Consider the following 20,182-nt stretch of genomic DNA (forward strand, 5'->3'; position numbering starts at 1 on the left):
AACACAAGAAGAAGCAAAAAGATCAAAAGGGATGGAAGAAAGAAAAAGAGCAGCAGGAGAATGTAAGTGTCAGACAACAAAGGATCTAGAGAGACAAGCATCAGGGTGCCCTGGGACCACCAGGACAAAAAAAGAACCTGCCCATGGGAGACAAAGGGGGTGTGGGTCTGAAGAACAGTGATCTTCAGGACTCGGAGCATCCCACTCGACCAAAGTAGCATCGCAGCACCAGTTAGAAAGACAGCAGACATGACAGTGACAGGATCAGACCCGAGGAGGGGCCTGGCTAGACTGGGAAGGGCAGCAGCAACAAGAGAGACAGGGGCAGCCGTGCTGCCAATGCACAGCATGGACACCCAGCAGCTCCCAGGATCATCGGCTCCCAGGGTCCTTCCCAACTCAGCAGCCGAACAACAGTGACCGTGTCTCCCGTTTATTTAGGGCAAGAAGTAAGAGCATGCTCAGAGGACAACTGGACACCGTCAACCCACAGTAGGTAAAGGCCCTAACTCTAGGGAATCCAGAAGGTTCCACTACCTGCCCGACCTTCCCTGGCATCCTGGACACCAGCCACCATCTCCTGTCTGACTTACACAGCAGATCTTCTCCTCCCAGCCTGTAGGTGCCATTTTCTTTGGGCCATCAACCAGCTCCCAAATGAAGACGTGGAGGCTTATTAATAATTATGAATGCTCCGCTATAGCTTAGGCTTGCCCCAGTAGCTCCTTTCCCTTAAACTGTTTCTTTTCATCTACGTTTTGCCTCGGGGCTTTTTACCTTGCTTTCCTTCTGTAGTCCTACTTTCCTGCTTCCTCCATGGCTGGCTAGCCGGCCCCTGGTCTTTCTTTCTTTCTGGAGCCTAAATTCCTCCTCCAACTTGGTCTCCCTACCCAGAAGCCCCACCTGTACCTCCTCCCTCACCACTGGGCGGTCAGCTCAGACCAATCAGGCGCCTCGGCAGGCGAGGTAAAAGAGCAGTACATCTTTACGTAGTTAAACAAACACTGCACAAGACCAGCCCTCAGGGGTTGTAGGTGCTCACCTCCTCCAGCCACAGGGACCAAGTCAGTGCTGAAGGGAGACTCAGTCCACCTAGGCTAGACTGGCCTCAGGGAACCACGTGTCCAGGAGCAAGCTCCTCACCCTGATGCCCTCCCTGCTGCGTGTGAAGGCTGTGGACATCCATTCTCCCTTAGGAGACTCTGTGCTGTGTGCATCTGGGTGTCCTGGGGCACTGTGCCCCTCCTTGTCACAGGAGCAGGTCACTGACAAACACCACTGCGGAAGGGATAAGCAAGGCTTTGTGAACTGGGAGAACTCCTGGACTGAATAACCCAGGGCTCTGTCCTTGTCACCTCTCCTCTGGCCCTAAAACCTGAGTCTGCAAAGCAGACTCTAGGATGCAAATCTTCTAACTGGCCATGAGCATCACCCCCTCCACCCTACCCCACCCACATCTGCAGCCAACTCCCGCCACCTCCTTCAGCTCCAAATCACAAGTCTTAGATCAGCTTTGCACTTCCGCGCTCTGGTGACTCTTCTCTTGCTTCCGCAGGTCACAGCCCCATGAAGAGTCTCCCAATAAGGTAAGCCCCGCCACTTTCACTGCCTGCTTCCTCTCAGATATCTCTGGAGAGACTGGGCACTCTTGCAGACACAAGTGTGAGATCACATTTGTTCCCTTAGCTCCTCGTGCAGCAGACAGAAGCTGCACCGCTTTCATCCTCAGCCTGCGCACCTGCATTCTGCCCACTCGAAAGGAGGCTAAAGGAGCGGGTGAGCGAGATCCAAAGGAGGAAGGGGCCACACCCCTCCCCCTTGTTTCTCCTCATCTGAACCTGCTCTGGCCTTCAAAGGAAGAGCTCCATTCAAGCAGTCAGAGGTGCGAGCTCTAGGATCTCACTCTGTCCGCTCTTCTGCCCAGCACCGCAGTCCAGACACCTGGCAGAGGGGTTCAGACAAGACTCAGCCTATCATGTAGGAGACTGGCAGGTTGCTTAGAGAATGACGGGAGGCATGCTCAAGTGAGGGTGGACATTGGCCAAAGGGCCCAGTGCGGATGGAGGGCCATCAAGGAGAGAGAGGGGACAATGGCCATGGAACCACGGACTGCATGATAAAGCAGGTTGAGTGCGTCTTCTAAAGTCTCTGACACAGACAGCCTTCCTGAGGCGTGTCTTCCTGTGCAGGACATCGACAGACATGTGGGTTAACTCTTAAAAGGAGGGATTATGTTGTGTCTATGTTCTTTGTCAGAAAGCTCCTGCACATAGTAATTTTATATTCTTCTTAGCAACTGAGGGAAGTGGTTAGTGTTTTCAAAGTCATCTTCCCCTGTGGTCTTCTCTCTGAGATGTACACTGCGGTACTTCTTCCTTAGGGTGGTCTGTGTATGCTAGGGACGATGTGCACGTACCCAAGGCCACTGTGCTGTATTCTGACAGCCAGATGAGCTCATTAGACTGAAGATGGCTCCCTCCAGCACCAAGGGAAAAGACTGTTCTCTCTATATCCTTTTATGTTTTTAAAATATAGTAAGAGTTTTGCTGGATTGTTTGTTTCTCAGTGATAAAAGGATGCTAATTTGATTTTATAAGACAATAGGCAAAGAGAACATTAGGTCTGTTTGTTCACTTAAGTAAGGTAAGGCCTTACTTAAACAACCATTGGGGGAAGACATATTTAAAGTCATATAGCCTAAGTTAAAGCACTTGCCTCCTTCATCTGCTGTCTTTGCCCCTTTGAAACACGTCTGGGTCCCAACACTTTCATCCCACAGCTAATTACTGCCTGTAACTCCAACGCCCTCTTCTGGTCTCCATGAGTACTTGCAAGCATACCAGTGGCACATATTCACAATGCACATACACGCGCACACACTCACATCTTTGGGAGAGATGGCTCGGTGGTTAAGAGCACATACATGGATCTAATATACATGGGGAGTAGAAAGACACAAGATCTCCTGAGTAAATTGGGAGCTTGGGGACCATGGAAGAGGGTTGAAGGGGAGGGGAAAGAAAGGGAGGGGAGCAGAGAAAAATGTATAGCTCAATAAAATCAATTTTTTTTTTTTTTTGATTTTTCGAGACAGGGTTTCCCTGTAGTTTCTAGAGCCTGTCCTGGACCTAGCTCTTGTAGACCAGGCTGGTCTCGAACTCACAGAGATCCGCCTGCCTCTGCCTCCCGAGTGCTGGGATTAAAGGCGTGCGCCACCACCGCCCGGCAATAAAATCAATTTTAAAAGAACAAAAATAAAAGAGCACAGTCTGTTCTTCCAGAGGACCTAGGTTCTTCATTCCCAACACCCACATGGTGGCTCACAGCCACCCTGTAAATCTAGGTCCAGGGGATCCAATGCCTTTTGACCTCTGAAGATACCACGCACATAACTAGTACTCAGACACCCATATTCAGGCAAAACTCTTATGGTGTCCCCTTTTCCCTCACAGTCCATTGGGCACTAGTCCACGAGGACAAAGGGGAAAGTGTGGTGACAGAGAACTTTGTACGGCCCATGAACACAACAGAGACAGCCTTCCAGGAGACATCGTCATTGAGACAACACAACTTTATTCCAAATTGAGGGGAGACATAAAAGATGGGCACAGAGACTGGGGCATCACCTCCCAGTACAGTGTAATTATCATATGGGCATCAAGGGGAAAGCCTCTGCAGGGGACTGTGCCAAGGGTCACACTAGAGGAAAGTCAGTCTCCAGGTCAGGGAGAGAGCAGGAAGGCCCCCTGCTGTGGGGAGAGGGAGAGTGCAGGAAGAGTTGCCAGGCCACGATAGACTACAACCTCTGACCAGCAGGGCCTCCCAACAAACACCCACACACTGAATATAAAAAATAAATCTTTTTCTTTCATTGTGTCAAGTCAAATATCTAAATCCTCAGAATTCTGTTAGTGATCTGTTTGCTGCCATTTACAAGGACTGGCTTAAAGAACAAAATATCTAAAGAAGATTTATTTTCAATTGTTTGATTTTTTTAAGTTTTATCTAAATGTTATGCAAAGGTAAAGTACTAGACTGGTGTAACCACCTTCTGGGTATTCGACAACCACCTCTGCAAACCTTATACCTACGTGGACAGAGCGCAAACCTTACGCCTATGTGAACAGAGTACAAACCTTACACCTATGTGGACAGAGGGCAAACTTTATGCCTATGTGGACAGAGCGCCTAAAAGAAACAATATTTTAACTCTAGGTCCCAGGAGACTGTGGCACGTTTCTGGAAAAGTCCTACAGCTCTGGGGAGTCTCTTGTGTTTTCTAGATCTAAGAGGCCATGAAGACCACACAGTGAACTCTAATCCCTGAACATTCTGTAGAGAGAACACTGAAGGAAAGCATGGGCAGAGGTCTTGACTCATCCCCAGCATGTGGCACCACTGCCAAAAGAAAGGCTAAAGGAGTCAGGGTGATACTGAAAGCCAGGGGATTGGCCTTAACAGAAAAGGGAGGGAGGGAGGGAGGGAGGGAGGGAGGGAGGGAGGGAGGGAGGAAGGAAGGAAGGAAGGAAGGAAGGAAGGAAGGAAGGAAGGAAGGAAGGAAGGAAGGAAATGGTTAATTTAGGACACCCAGGTGTTAAAGGCCTCTTCGTGTGGCTGGAGAGATGGCTCAGCAGTTAGGAGCAATGATTGCTCTTCCAGAGGACCTGGGTTCAAATTCCAGAACTCACATGGTAGCTCACACCTGTCTGTAACCCCAGTTCCAGAAGATCGGACAACCACTGCAACGTACATAAAATAAAAATAAACAAATAATAAAGGCTTCACTCAATAAACATTGAACAAAGGCTGCTGACAGACCAAGCAGATTGCCTCCTCAAATAAAATGCATTTGCATATTCCTGATGATTCTGCTGAAGACCTACAAAACCAAACATACCAAAACCACCATCCCATTGTTAGTCAGCACTCAGATGGTCCTGGGACCATCTACCTAAATGGGTCCCTTTGATCATCCCCCAAAACATGGAAGTCAGCAAAGGTGGAGACCCTAAATGCTTCACTGCCTCTATTTCAGCCAGGGAGAGTAGGAAGTGACTTAATGCTTATCCCCTATATGACCTTAGGGTCCCAACTCTTGAAGGAAGAATGTTAAGCAGCCAGGCATATATTAGTGAGCTTGGGGGCCCTCGGTCACAGTATCCTCTCCCTCTGAAATGTCCTATACCCAAGACTGTCCCAAGAGCCTCCCAATGAAGATACTGTCCAGCAGTGCAGAACAGGGGGAGGGGTGAACAGTTACAAAAACAAGAATTATGCCCTATCTTTTCAACTACCTAATAAGAATAATAGTGGGGAAATGGTAAACTGTGGCCAGGCCATCTTGGTTAAACGATAATTCCTGAAGCTACAGTACCTTAGTAACCTAGTAACATCTATGACAAGAACCCTGGAGGCACAATTCAGCTTTAGGATCTGAAGATGCTGTCACAAGTTCCCCTAGTTAGCTCTAAGGACTGCTACTCAGTCCCGCCTCAGTGTGTCTTGCCTGCCAGCCCAGGGCCTGAGCAGTGAAGGAGGAAGTCTCCAGCCTGGTCTCCAGAATGGCCCAGAATTCCAGCCCTGTTTCTTATAGCTAAGAATAACCTAAGCATATCCTATGTTACCTACTGCTCTCCCCGTGTCTGTGTGCCTCTGTGGTCCCATGCATCCTGTGTCCCTGTGCTCAATGTTCTCACTCTATCTTGTTGCCCATGGCTACCCACCAGTATTATTTATGCTCTGCTTGCCAATGATGGCCATAAACTCACATTCCCAGGGTGATGGCATCCTTATTAGGAGTCCTCCGCTGGCTTTGCCCTATACCTATCCTCACATGGTTCACAACTGCCAAAGCTATTAACGATAAATGATCTGGTTTGAGGATTGAAAAATGGAAGAAAAATTCAAGCATGGTGTCTCATGCCTTTAATCCTAGCACTTGGGAGGCAGAGACAGACAGATCTCTGTGAGTTCAAGTCCAGCCTGGTCTACAAAGGGAGTTCCAGGACCCAACATCTGCCTTATTTTTTTAATTCTGTGCAGTAAGTAACACAAAGTACATAAAGTGCTGTGAGATTCCACTGGAAGAAAACACGTTTATCTATAGAACTCCGGGAGCTGGGAGGGGTCTGGTGTTGCACATTCAAGCCCTGGATTAAATGCCAGCTCCAGGGTAGAGGAAGGATGGGGGTGGGGTGGAGAGGAAAGGAAGGAAATGAAGAGAAAGGGAAAGGAATGAGGGAGGGACAGAGCGAGAGAGGGAAGGGAAGAGAGAGGAGGGAGGGAGGGAGGGAGGGAGGGAGGGAGGGAGGGAGGGAGGGAGGGAGGAAGGGAGGGAGGGAGGGAGGGAGGGAGGGAGGGAGCTGGCCAGAACTGTGAGTTTTCCATCCAGAGAAGGGAGGAGGTGGATGGCCTGGGTGGCTGCAGCCTTCCTGCCTACAGAAGCATCTTTCCAGGGGAGGAGTTTTGTGGATGGTGAAGCACACCTTCCTACTTCCCCGGCTCTTAACTGCATTCCTCCACACCAGTTCTCATCTCCTAAGGATTGGCTCCTGAGTAGGAAGCAGCCGTAATCTAGGAAGCGCACTCTCAGATTCCCCTGCTCCTGCGTCCCCTCCCTGCACATGCCGGGCCCTGCTCTGCTCTCTGCCCCTCTGCTCTCACAGACCTCAAGATAAAGCGCAAGGATAATTCCACGTTTTATTCCATAGGCGGGGGTCTGCTATGTGTCCAGTCTTGCTGGGTGGTCAGTCTCTGAAGATGAGCAGAAGGCATAAGAGGATGCCCCACGGAGGACCTTGACTACAGTGCCCTGCACCAACAGTCTCGGACTTGTCTAGGATGTTGACGACCTCAGTCACTCTAATGCTTCCAATATGCTGAAAATTTTCTAAAAGCTTGTTTGATTCACGAGTACAGCCCATTATGAGGAAGGTAGTATTGAGATTCCCTACAAGGAAGAAAGAAAAGAATCAAGAATACTTCCGAGACTCAAGGATCCCGCTCCCTTCCCAGAGGCCCTCACCAATCAGGACACCTGCTCTCCCACCCGAGATGTGGACACCAGGAACTGTACTCTTCTTACTTAGAATTCATGTGTCTAGTCTCCTGTACCCGCAGTCCCATCTCGGGATCCCGCCACTCTCTCAGGTGTACAGTACACATGACAATAACCTGGTAAAAGCTGTTCTCTCACCTGCCTGAAACTTTAAGGTGGAACTGAAACACGAAGAGGCAGAGAAGGGGCAGGTCTCTGTGGTGACAAAGTTTGGAAGACACTCCTGGTCATGCCTGCCCACACAGGTTGGACAGTATTTGGCAGAAGGCGCTGTGTACTTAGGCTCACTGGCCTTCAGCCTCACAAAGGGCTCCAAGTTGGTTATATTGTTGCAGAGATAGGTCCTGCAGACCCTGCTGTAGGAGGCGATGGACACTCCGGGTGGAGACACGAGGTAGGAGATTTGTGGGGGATAAGATAAGGCTGAGGTGCAGCCTTTAAAGCTCACAATTCCCCTGCTGTTCCCTGAGGAGCAGGGGGACAGAGAGGTAGAATCAGTGTCACTGGCCCCTCCCAGGCTGCCTCCCTTCCTAGCCCCCCTATTTCCTGTGCCCATTCACTGCACCTGCATAGGGCAGAGAAGTCTTTATCTGTGTCTCCTAATCCTTCTTTTGGGAGCCCATCTGCTGCCCTGGATCCTATGTCTTCATCCTTCCCTCTCCCCCAGGGACCTGTCCATTTCCATCCTGCACTAGAGATATCTGAGACCTACCTCCTCCATTCTGGCCAGTGGTCCCTATTCCTCACTTTCACTCCTTAACCCTCCCAAAAGCCGTCACTCTACAGTGACTCGTGTTTCTTTTGACTTTGTGTGCCCTCAAGGAAACAGGAAGTGTTTCACAAGCATACCTTTTCATTTTGTGCATGTGCTAGTAAATAATCAGCACTCTGCTTTTACTATCAATTCATATACAGGTGTGCATGCACGTGCTCATGAGTGTGTATGCACATGCGTGTGAGCGTGTGTGTTGTGAGCGTGCATGTGAGTGTGTGTGTGAGCGCATGCACGCGCACGCAAGCTCATGTGTAATCCCAGTCCTGGCTGTTGGAAGTATAGCTAGGAAGAAGGGTGAGCAGAAGGAGGTATATCACCTGTCTCAATGTACACTATCGTCTCCTCACAACCCTCTTTCAGGTTACACACCATGCTCCTCAAGAGAAGCCACTTCCAGTTATGAAGGGTCACAGCTCTGAAGGCCGAAGCTGTCGCCTCATAGCACAAAAGAGCTCCAGTCCCTAAAGAGAGAATATTTTTCCAGTTATCTGCCTCCCCACCACCTTCTTTTTGTTTGGGGTTTTTTGTTTGTTTTGTTGTTTGCTTGCTTGCTTTTTGGGTTTTTCAATATAGGGTTTCTCTGTATAGTCCTGGCTGTCCTGGAACTCACCTTATAGACCAGGTTGGCCTTGAGCTCAGAGAGATCCACCTACCTCTGCCTCCTGGGAGTGCTGGGACTAAAAGCATGACCCATCATGCCTAGCTTTCCACATCACCTTCTTAACATCAGCACACAGAAAGCCTGTCCCCTGAGGAGACTCAGCCCACCTTCCACCAGTATGTAGGTCCAGCCTCCCATGTGTTGGGGCCTTATAGTATTCAGCCCCCACAGGACATACAAGGCAATAAAGAGATGGCCTCTAAGAGGCAGAGCAGCTGCAGAGATCTCAAATTCTGGAGTCCCATGCTTCTGTGTCAGAGTCCCGGATGTGACAGATCAGTCTGGAGCCAATTTCTGATGGAGTCTCAAGTTTGGTTCTTGTCAGTCCCTGGATTCTCTGTCCATTTGCCTACGGGTCACTGTTTCTAAAGAAAATTGACCATGTCAGTTGTAGTATGGGCTCCCTTGAATCTTTCAATGGCATAGGTTTCCTACCTCTGTGGTCTCCCCTCCAAAATAATTCACACCCAGCATTATCTGTGCCTCAAAGCACACCTCTCCTGTTCTTGCCTAGGTCCTCCCTCTGGCCATGGCGCTGCTCCAAAGACCCACCATCATACAGGCTGCTCTCCAGCCAAAAGTGAGACATCAAAAGCAAACTGCAGTGTAATGATACTTTGTTTGTATTTTAACAAATAAAACTTGCCTGAAGATCAGAGTGCAGAGAGCTGAGACACTAGAGGCCAGGCAGTAGTAGCACACACCTTTAATCCTAGGGCGGGGTTGGGGGGGTTGGCAGGTTGGGGGAGATGGATGGATCTCTACCAGCTCAAGGCCACCCTTGGGCTACATGAAACTGATCCAGTCTAAAATAGAAACAGTTCACACAAAGGTGATCCAAGCACTTGGGATTCCACACCTTTAATCCCAGAACTAGGGAGGTAGAGACAGGAGTGATATGGCTGGGTGGAGAGAGGAACAGAAGGCAGGAGGAGACAGGAGCTCAGGGCTGTCTGAGGAGCAGTGCACACCAAGGGGCAGTCAGTCTGAGACAGTCAGTCTGGGGGGTAGTCACTCTGAGACAGTCAGTCTGAGGGGCAGTACAGTCTGAGACAGTCAGTCTGAGGGGCAGTATAGTCTGAGACAGTCAGTCTGAGGGGCAGTCAGTCTGAGGGGCAGTACAGTCTGAGACAGTCAGTCTGAGGGGCAGTCAGTCTGAGGGGCAGTCAGTCTGAGGGGCAGTCAGTCTGAGACAGTCAGTCTGAGGGGCAGTGTAGTCTAAGGCAGTCAGTCTGAGGGGCAGTCAGTCTGAGACAGTCAGTCTGAGGGGCAGTGTAGTCTAAGGCAGTCAGTCTGAGGGGCAATGTAGTCTAAGGCAGTGTGACTGAGGATGCAGTCTGGGCAGTCAGTCTGAGGAAAGGATTGCCCTTTGGTCTGAGCACTGGTAGAGGTAAGAGCTCTAGTGACTGACCACTCTGCTTCTCTGATCCTTCAGCTTTCACCCCGTGATAGCTGACTCTAAGTTTTTATTACTAAGACCAATTAGAGAGCCGGGCGGTGGTGGCACACACCTTTACCTAGCACTCAGGAGGCAGAGGCAAGCAGATCTATGTGAGTTCGAAGCCAACCTGGTCTACAGAGTGAGTTCCAGGACAGGCTCCAAAGCTACACAGTGAAACTTTGACTCAGAGGGGAAAAAAAAACCCACATTAGAATTTGTGCTACATTGAGGATTGGAACTTTGCGAACCAAGCATGGTGGATCACACCTGCACACCCGTAGTCCCAGCACACAGGAGGCTGACCTAAGTTTAAGACCAACCAAGCCAAACAAACAAACCCACTACATGAGACCCTGTCTCAAGTACAAAAGGCCTGTGAGAGAGTAGATGTTAATTAACATATTCCCAAACCACTTTGTTTACTAAGGAAATTAAAAAGTATTTAGAAGTGAACAATAACGCCCATGGTACACATCACTTACACACAGGAACACACATAAAATCTGTGAGAAACTAAATATGGACACCAATGTCAGCTTCATGTTACTATACCAGGGTGGCCTAAGCATATAATCCCCAAGCTTGTAAGGGGAAGGACTGCAGGACCAGAAGTCCCAGATCACCTTGAACTACATAAATCCAAGGCTAGCCTAGCCTATATGAAACCCTGTGTCAACATAAAACAACAAAAACTACATAAAACACATAAACCATTCAAAGCAAACTGGCACAAGAAAATATGTAATACTTCAAGCCAACAAGACTAAGGATCTTCTCACCAGCAAGAAAAAAAGAGAGCAAGCCAAGGCTAAGCCTGTGAAGAAACTATCCTCGTAAGAGTAAAGGCACAAAGGCTAGCAGGCATTGGAGGGGATGCTCAAATCTAACTGCAACCTGAGAAATGCAATCATCTGCAAAACATATCCTCATGACACACCCAGCAGGCTGCCGGGCCCCGACAGGCCAGTGGTGATAAGAACACATCCCTGCTCTGCTGTTTATGCAGTGATTGAGGGAAGGATAGACTTCACCCCTGGAAAAAAGAGGAAGTGGGAATTCCCATCAGTGTCTGGAGCCTCCTACAGGCAGAAGTCTAACAGTCAGATTAGGTTTATGAACACCCACTTCCGGTATATCCTAGCTAAATATAATGAAAATCTCTACCCTCCAGTAAATGAGGAGGATTCATTTTTTGTGATGATGGGTTTGGGAAAAGGAACATCCCTCCTGAAACTAAGGGAGTGCACAACTTGCAGGGAGGCACACCAAGGAATATCACACAGTTAAACAATTGATTGGATGCACTCAGTGTAGCTGGGCAGTGGTGACGCACACGCCTTTAATCCCAGCAGTTGGGATTAAACTCTGTGAGTTCAAGGCCAGCCTGGTCTGCAGAGTCAGTTCTAAGACCCTGTTAAAAAAAAATTAAAAAACTGAGCTGGACAGATGGCTCAGCAGTTAAGAACACTGGCTGCTCCTCCAGAGGACCCAAGTTCAATTCCCAGCACCTATGTGACAGCTCACAATTGTCTGTAACTCCAGTTCCAAAGGATCTGACATCCTCACACATATACAAACACGCCCACAAAACACCAATGCATGTGAAATTTGAAAAACAAAAACATTTCCAGATGTACACGTGCACAGGGATAGGCCCTAAAAGCACAGTGAGGTATATATATTATATCATATATATAATATATATATGATATTATGTATATAATATAATTCAGCAGGAAGCAGTTTGGAGAGAAATAACTACGTCCATATTCCCAAATATTGTTTATAAATGTTCTTTTACATTTAAAGGGGGAGATGATATAGATATGAATAATTTACATTGGTATAAATTTTGCCTTATTGATAAAAATTTAAGGTCTATTTTGTTATATGTATATGTATTTCTAATAACGATTAAGGTATTGTGATTGTGTAGTTCATTTAAAAATGTAATGTATAATTAGGAAATATAGGTTGCTAATGAATAATCATTGATAATAGTTAAGCTTGTAGTCATGTTAGTTAGATTTTCTAGATATATAGAGATATATTTCAGTTAGATAGGCATACTTCATATCTTCCAAAGACTACAGAATATTGCATTTTAAATGTCTTAATAACTTAGGGTTTTTCATGACAATGAGACATGTCTGCTCCTGGCAGCACCAATCTACTTCAAGAGGAAGATGGGCATCGAAGAGGCTCCTTATTGAGTTTGATAGCCATTTGGGCAAGAAACTGCTCTTGCCTGGACTATTGCATAAACTGGACACAGAGAACCCTCAGAGAGAGGACTGCTGAACTTGCCTAGAGGTGAGATGATCTCTTTGGGTTCCTGATTCATGAAAGAGTCTGCGAGACATTCTGCAGGACACAGCAGATAGTGACTGAACTGTCTTTGAAATTTTCTGCTTCATGGGAAACTCTGCTGGATACTGTGGGCCTATAGGCCGAAGATAGATGCCCCAACAATACAAAAGAACTTTGGGTGACTGTCCAGGCAGCGAGATGTCTCTATCATTTCTAGAGTTATATGGCAATTGCATATTTCTTATTTACTTAGGTAATATTGTGTTCTTCTGGAGTCTTTGATGGAGCTGAAGAATAGATAGTTATAGTTGTTTTCCTTTGTTATGATAAAAGATAAAGTAGATATAAATATTGTAACTGTAATTTTTGCATGATAACTGTTTTGTTATATGTAATTTTACTATGTTAAAGTGAAAGCTTTTCTTTTTTGTTTAAACAGAAAAAGGGGAAATGATGTATCTATCTGATGATTTCATTGGATATATATGATATATATGATATTACCACACCCCCAAAATACACGTGTATACAAAACACTACACATCTCCAGGGATCACACACAAGATCAGAAATGCACTAACTACTTTAGGACGGCGGCCTATGGGAAGCTTGGGGAATGAAAGTGAAAAGTCGGGGTTCACAGGAATGGGAAATTCTTAAAAACCGTATGGGAAGGGCTACAAAGCTCCCAGGCTTAGCGCTCCAAGCTAACCCAAAGTTGCAGTCTCTCCCAACTCCGCGTAAACTGGGAGATCTTGTGCGCAATGTCGTAACTCTGCCTGATTCTTCATTCACAAAAAAAGTAGGGATTATCCCTCCCCTAGGGTAGTTGTGGATACGGGGGTAGTAATAAGATAGATAATAAGACAGGCTAGAAGGCCAACCGCTTATGTGTTTGTTCCTTTCGGCTCCCTCTTCCAGATTCAAAGCTTGGCTTCTCTGGCCAGCCATTCAGCAATTCCAGCCCCCCTCCCCCAGGCTGGGCACAAAGCACCTACCTTTCCCGCTTTGGTACCCATCCTCCGCATAGCAGTCCCGCTGGCAGTCACTTCTGCCTCCTTCTTTAGCCTGGAATGCCAGACACACGGCGCTGTAACGCAGAGGTGTGTGGCACAAGGCAGGCTACAGATGGCATCAAACACCAGATATGGAAGAGAAAACCCAAGTGGCCTAAGGGCCAGGCCCAGTGGACGAGGGTGCGCACGCGCAGTGCGTGTGAGTCAACGCCTCCCGGCCCTTGTTGCCCCTGCGGTGGGGGGCGGGGCAGGACCAGCCTCGCTCTGGTTGAGGTTATTCGACGCCCCATTGGCTACCTGCCTCCAGAGTGAAGAACAGTCTGGCAAGGGAAGAAGAGAGGCAATGTGTGTGCGACTCAACTCGACGCTCTATTGGCTGGTGGGACTGTTACCATGGAAAAGCACACAGGAAGGGAAGGGGCGGGCCCTCGGTAGAGGATCTCAAACCCTATTGGTTGCGCGGCACAACCTTGGGCGCTGTCCTCGAAGCTTATTGGTCCTTGGGGGAAGGAGCGGGAAAAGCAGCTCTAGCCGGCCGTTCCTCTTCGCCGCTTTGTCGCCCTTTTCCCTGGGCCTTCTCCTGGCTGAGTGTGATTCTGCTCGAGGCTGTGGTAACCACCGACTGACAGCATGACAATGATCCCAACCCCTCTCCTGAGCTGGGTCCCCACCATGGACTCCCTTTGCTGCTCCCTCGTGCTGCTCAGCACTTCCCCCATCCACCCATCCCACCCCACCTCCCTACCCCCACCCTGGCTTCTGAGCGCGGTCCTCGTGCCCAGCCACCTCCCTGGGACCCTGGAGCGGGAAGGGCGCCACCGATCCAGCATTTGGGGGTGATGGATGGCTGCCGGAACGGGGGCACCCACGGAATGGTTGCCTGGGAAGGGACAATGCATGCCATTGACTGTTGTTGGATGGGGTTCAGGGATAAAAGTGCCGCGTGCAGCAGTGGTTACATGGATTTTCAAGAAACCCATGCAGTTAGGCTCAAGGGAGAAAGTGGCGTCCTGAGGAAAACACCTTTTTGGCCTACATCAGGTCGTCATCACAAATGGCAGGGACTCCATAACCATTGTGGAAGGGGTTGATTTTGTTTTGTTTTGTTTTTAAGAAAGCCCAGGGCAATCTTCAACTCCTAGCAGTGATGGCCTTGAACTCCTAATCCTCCTGCCTCTACTTCCCCCACACACACACAACCTGGTATTACAGTCACGTGCTACCACACCCAGTCAGTTTTGGGTTTTTTAAGACAGTCACCAGTTGCCTCCACTGGCCCGGAACCCACAGCAATCCTGCTGCCTTAGACGCCTAACTGCTTGGATTACAGAAATGAGTCAGCAGGCATGGTTCAGTAAATGTTTATTAAACTAATGGAGTCCAAGAAAAAATACCTAATAAGCAGTTAATACAGGCCAGGAAGGATAGCAAATTCAAGGCTAGCCCTTACCATTTATGAAGACCTTGTCTCAAAAAAAGGGGGGGGGGGTGATGGGGGAGAACATTTGGTTAGCATGTGTTTATAAGGTCCTAGGTTCAATGCCTTTTTGTTTGTTTGTTTGTTTGTTTGTGGTTTTGTTTTTCTAGATAGGATTTCTCTGTGTCCCCCCTGGCTGTCCTGGAACTCCCTCAGTAGACCAGGTTGGCCACCTCTACCTCCCAAATGCATGTGCCCCCACCACCCAACCCAATGTCCATTTTTTAAAAGCAAATCCCCTCTAGTGAAAATGGGATAGGAAATCCCTTGAGAATAATATTGTGACTGAAGAGTACAAAAACAAAGCTGGCCTTGGTGACAGACACCTTTAACCCCTGAACTCTGGAAGCAGGAACAGATGGGTCTCTATGAGTTTGAGTCCAACCTGGTCTACACCGTGTTCCAGTCCAGCCAGGAATACACACATAGTGAGGGCTTGTCTCAAAAATAATTAATTAAGTAATTGATTATTTTTTAAAATCAGGGGGCTGGGGAGAAGGCTCAGTCAATAGTGCCTTAGGCACATGCCTGAGTACCTGAGTTCAGGTCCCCCCATTAAAAACTGGGTGCAATGACCTGCCTGTAACCCTACCACTAGGGATAGGAGCTGCAACAGGTGGATCTCTGAAGCTCATTGGCCGGCCAGTCTAGCTAAAGCTAGTAAGATGGCCCTGCCTGGGGAAAAAAATCAAAGTGGAGCACAACAGAAGAAAGCTATCTAACACTGTCGACCTCTGGGCTCCACAGTAGGTCCACGCGTCCACATACACACTCCTAAAACCCACACCCAATCATAGTGATGGCATACAAAGAGCAGAGGGACACAGCTAGCGCAAGTGGGGCTTAGGGCTGAGGAGCCACGTAAGAATGTTTTTAAGGACCGGATAAATGCAAAGAGGTACGATGACGGGTGTTGAAGAGGATGCCCGGAAACCCTGTTTGGGAGCATCCTTGAGAGCTCTGGGAGGGCAAACGTGTCTATGCCTGAAGCTGGCATTCAGCACGGCAAAAGAGGAGGATGTTTGTCTTGAGCAAATACTTGAGAAAGAAGAGAGTAGTTTCTGGGAAAGGAGGGTCTATGAGAAAGGTTATGGGCTGAAGAGAGGAGAAGCAGGGAGAAAGCTGGGTCCTGAGAGGGACAAGATGAATGAGCACAGATGTGGCTTCCCAAAAGCAGAAGGGCTGGTTAGGACAGAGCCCCTGTGACTGTCCTGAGCCACTACTCCTGCTCTAGATCCATGGACCCCAATGAAGCACCTGCTCTCCACCACTGCTCTGCTGACTCTTCCCCAGGGAGTGAGGACAGAGTCCCCCAGAGCACAGAGCTCATTCCCAGGAGACCTGTCAGTCGCTCTCCAACCTGTGCCCGCTGTCGAAACCATGGTGTCACAGCCCATCTCAAGGGCCACAAGCGCCTCTGCCTCTTTCAGGCTTGCGAGTGTCACAAATGTGTCCTTATCCTGTGAGTATAAGATTTGGGTGGGGGAAGAGAAATGCTTCTCCCCCAGAAGGCTGACTTCTGACTCTTAGGGAACGTCGGAGAGTCATGGCTGCCCAAGTGGCCTTGCGTAGGCAGCAGGAGGCTCAGCTGAAGAGGCACCTGGCTCAGGGCCTGATGAAAGGGGCAACCCCCCTGAAAGCTCCCCTCCGTGTCAAGAAGGGAGCCATTCGACCAGGGGTCCCTTGTGAGTGTCTCTGGCTGGGGATGGGACAGGGATTTGGATATAGTAAGAGTAAGGACTTGCATCCCTGGCCTTAAACTCAGTCAGCATGTGCCCTTGGGCAAGGTGTTTCCTCTCTCTGGGCCTCACCCTGTCCAACTGTCAACTGTGCTGAAGGGGCTGGGGAGGTGAAGCAGCAGTCAAGAGCGCCAGAGCGCGCCGCTGGCTCTCCAGGCAGCTCACCACATCTGTAGCGCCAGCTCCAGAACCTATCGCCTTTTGCCTCAGCAGATACCATGCACAGGTGGGGCACAGACATACATACAGGCAAAACACTCATAAGAATAAATAAAATTTTATTTTAAAATGTGGGCAAGGGTGCAGTGACAACTGAAGACAGAAAATGAGGGATGGGGACAGTGAGGTGGCTCAGGGTAAAGGTACTTGCTGAACAAACCTGCTGACCTGACCTCGATCCTCAGCGCCTACATAAAGGTCAAAGGAGAGAACTGACTCCCCAGAATTGTCATGTGGCCTACACACACACACACACACACACACACCATGTCACACAAACAAGAAGTTAAAAAGAGAGCCAAGGAGTGGGGCATGGTGAGCATGTCTGTAACTCCAGCCCTGGAGAAAGAAGAGGAGAGTGAGTTGGAAGCCAACCTGAGCTACCAAACTAGACGCTGTCTGGAGGAGAAGGTGGAAGGGCTGGGAAAGAGAAGCAAAGCCACAGAACAGACCGGGGCATGATAGCATGTGGAGGAAGGAGGATCAGGGGTTCAAAGTCAGCCTGAGCTACATGGAAAAAAAAAAGAATAAAGCAATCAGAGAGAGACGAGAACTTAGCTGAAGCTGGGATAGGATAGGGTCAGGAAAGGGGTGGATCTCTCCCTGTTCCTCGCAGCTGGAAAGGAGAACATAGCGCCCCAGCCTCAGAGTCCCCATGGAGCAGTCCCCCTGGTGCTGACACCCCCTGGGAAGGTAAGGAGACTGGTCCTGAGGGAGGGCTCCTCGCCTACCTCCTGCCCAGACTGTCCCCTCTGTGCTCTCTGCACTGAGTTCCAGCCCACCCCTGACTTGTGGTTGCTCTTCAGTGACTCACCTGGGATCTGTGGGTGAAAAAAGGTGGGACTTTGAGAGCCGCCCCTCGTTTCGGGTCCTGCCCTCATCCTGGAGCATGCTCGCTTCTGCAGACTCATGGCTCTGCCCTGGGCCCTCTCCCCTTACAGGAGAACTATGGGCCTCTGCTGCTCAGCCGCCCCCAGGAGGCCTTGCCTTTGCCCTGGACTCCGGTGCCTGCTGGGCCCTGGGGCCCTGGACACTGGCTGCCCCCAGGCCTCTCAGTGCCACCTCCAGTAGTGTGCCGCTTGCTGTGCCAGGAGCCTGCCGTCCCTCTGCATCCCTTTCCTGGTAAGACATCCTTCTGTCACTCGACAGATATCTGAATGCTAGGTTGCCGCCACACCAGAAAAGGGAGAGGAAAAGGACACATGGGAAGAGGAAGGACATCCATGGTCTCTGCGCCCATCCTTTCTGCTTCTCTTGCCCTCCGTAGGCTTTGACCCTGGCACATCTCTCCGACTGCCCACTCATGGAACCCTCCCAACCTGCCCAGGATCTCGCTCAGTGCTGGCAGCTCCACTTTCTGGAGAGCCCCAAGGACCCCCTAACCTGCCTCACACGTAAGTAGGAACACAACAGAAGAAAATTCCTAGCCAAGTGTGATGGTGCACACCTGTACTCCCAGCATTGGGAGGTTGAGCCAGGAATGTCAGGGTTCCAGGGTAATTTCAGCTACACTACACAAAGTCAGCCTGGACTACATAAAATTCTTAACTAAAAAAAAAAAGGAAAAGGGTCTCAGACTAACTCAGGCTAACAGGCAGGCAGATCTCAACTGTTCCTACTGTTTCCTGAGAGGCACTGACAATGTTCACACCTCTCAGAGCCTGTTTTAATATCAGTAATCTCTAGTAATCTCTCATCTGGGGTTGTCATAATAATAACACCTAGTTTGTGCCCTGACCTTGAACAAACATGGCTGAAAGCTGGACTGGAGAAAGCAGGCTAGTGGAGCAGACAAGAATCTCAGTTCCCCTGGGTGTTTTATCTGCTTTTGGAAACCTGACACCATTGGTTCCCTATGATCTTCACAGTAGTGTGGGAGGAAAAACCTGGGCGAGATTCTCATTTTATAGAAAGCAAAGCCTACAGAGTCCAGCGGCCAGCCTGGAACTTTGTCCCCAGGTCAGAATGCCCCACCCACTTCCCATGTGTCTCCTTTTTCCAGATGTTCAGCTCTGATACTCCAGTCCTGCGGGGCCCCAGACTCTCTTCTGCTGCAGCCACAGGTCTTGGGAAAGAAGTGGCCTCCATGGGCCTGGGAGGAGGCTGGACCTGCAGAAGGGGAAAGCAGGGGGCTGAAGGAAGCACTTGTAGGGTGTGTGGAAGTGAGGGTTCCCAGTCTGCTCCTCCCCGCTCCTCTGCAGGCCCCTGGAACCTCTTGCCTGGCCTGGACATCTGGCCCCTCAGAGCGGCAGTTACAGCGAGAGGCAGCTGAGGCCCTTGTAGGTCTGAAAGATTCATCCCAGGCTCCCCGCCTGACCCCATCTGTCCCCCCAAACCCTGCCTGGATCTCTCTGCTCCACCCCTGTGGCCCACCAGGTAACTTCCTGAGAAGAGAGAATGAAATAAGATTGGTTGGTAAATGGAAGCCTTTAGAATAAGCAGAGGCTAACCAAGATGGCTCAGACATGAGCTGAATGTCCTCAGGTTCAGGTCCCTAAGTTCTCAGCCTGCCTCTGAGACTGCGTTCGAAGTCACTCTTTACCAGTTTTGTTCTAAATGACAAATGTCCAGAGTCTTGCTATCAAGGAAAACCAGGTTCTGCGTGTAAACTTTCCAGGCTGGCATTTAGAAAGACACTGCCAAGCCTGGTCTCTAGACCCTAGCTTCCTGCTCAAGCCTGGGAAGGGAGAGCAGTAACCAGGGTCTGGACTAGAAGGGCTGATAAACTGCCTCCCAAGAGCTTCCATTCCACTGGGGAACCTAGAGACCCTCTGGCAAGACTAGGAGAAATGTGAAGAAGGAGAAAGTTCCAGGGAACAAGCAGTGAAGGCTGAGAATGCCCCTGTCCAATGCAGTGTTGTCTAGAGGGTCTGCTGGAAACGGGAGAGATGAGGCTGGGGTCTTCTGAGTATAGAGATGTGGCTTTTGAGTCTGGACCAGCAGCTGTACAAAGGGGACCAGGGCAATGTTCAGAGCCAGACAAAGCATGATAGCTTTGGTGGGGGACTGGAGAGGCATACTAGGGGCAGGACAGGTGGACATAGACCACGAAAAGAGTGAGGGGCAGTCGCTTGGATTTGACCCGAGCCTGCCAGTTCTTGTCTGCCCACAGTTCCTCCTGGGGGAAGAGGATTCCAGCCTGTCGGCCCACCTCTCCGGCCCAGTCCAGCTTCCTCTGTCTCTCTGCACATTGGGCGTCTGGGATCCATCTCCCTCCTCAGCTAGAAACCAAGATGGAGGCTGCCTCACTCGGACAAAGAGACGACAAACTGCAGGCACTGCATATTTGGTATTTTATTTATGCATTTTGCATAGTATTTAATGTAATGCAAGCTTCAGCCTTTTTTAAAGCTTTCCAGATCCTTTTGTAGTGTGGGTATTTCCTTGACTGGAGGTGGATGTTCTCATAGCCCTTTTTAAGTCCCTCAATGGAGGCAGCTGGGCAGTTGGAGGACCCATATCTAAATACATTTTTGCACGAGTTTAT

The 20,182-nt window shown here is 49.4% G+C and overlaps 2 protein-coding genes across 3 annotated transcripts; one reads left to right on the forward strand and one right to left on the reverse strand.

Annotated features, from left to right (window-relative positions):
* Window positions 1–6,746: 6,746 nt before the first annotated feature.
* On the reverse strand, window positions 6,747–8,738 carry Lypd4 (LY6/PLAUR domain containing 4). Of its 2 annotated transcripts, none has more exons than XM_038338327.1 (4): window positions 8,672–8,738; window positions 8,150–8,293; window positions 7,196–7,522; window positions 6,747–6,949 (listed from the first exon to the last, which is right to left on the reverse strand). In XM_038338327.1, the coding sequence occupies exons 1-4, from the start codon at window positions 8,736–8,738 to the stop codon at window positions 6,747–6,749; spliced, it is 741 nt and encodes a 246-aa protein (XP_038194255.1). The 2 variants fall into 2 exon arrangements, with proteins under 2 accessions (XP_038194255.1, XP_038194254.1); XM_038338326.1 differs by having other exon boundaries at window positions 8,150–8,284; window positions 8,663–8,738.
* A 7,237-nt stretch (window positions 8,739–15,975) lies between these two features.
* Window positions 15,976–19,920, forward strand: Dmrtc2 (DMRT like family C2). The gene is made up of 8 exons (XM_038340779.1): window positions 15,976–16,199; window positions 16,268–16,422; window positions 17,312–17,388; window positions 17,637–17,817; window positions 17,963–18,089; window positions 18,698–18,758; window positions 18,897–19,071; window positions 19,808–19,920. Exons 1-8 carry the CDS (start codon window positions 15,976–15,978, stop codon window positions 19,918–19,920), a joined length of 1,113 nt encoding a protein of 370 aa, XP_038196707.1.
* The last annotated feature ends 262 nt before the right edge of the window (window positions 19,921–20,182 follow it).

The sequence above is a fragment of the Arvicola amphibius genome, chromosome 8 (genome assembly GCF_903992535.2).
Source record: "Arvicola amphibius chromosome 8, mArvAmp1.2, whole genome shotgun sequence".
NCBI classification, from domain to species: domain Eukaryota; kingdom Metazoa; phylum Chordata; class Mammalia; order Rodentia; family Cricetidae; genus Arvicola; species Arvicola amphibius.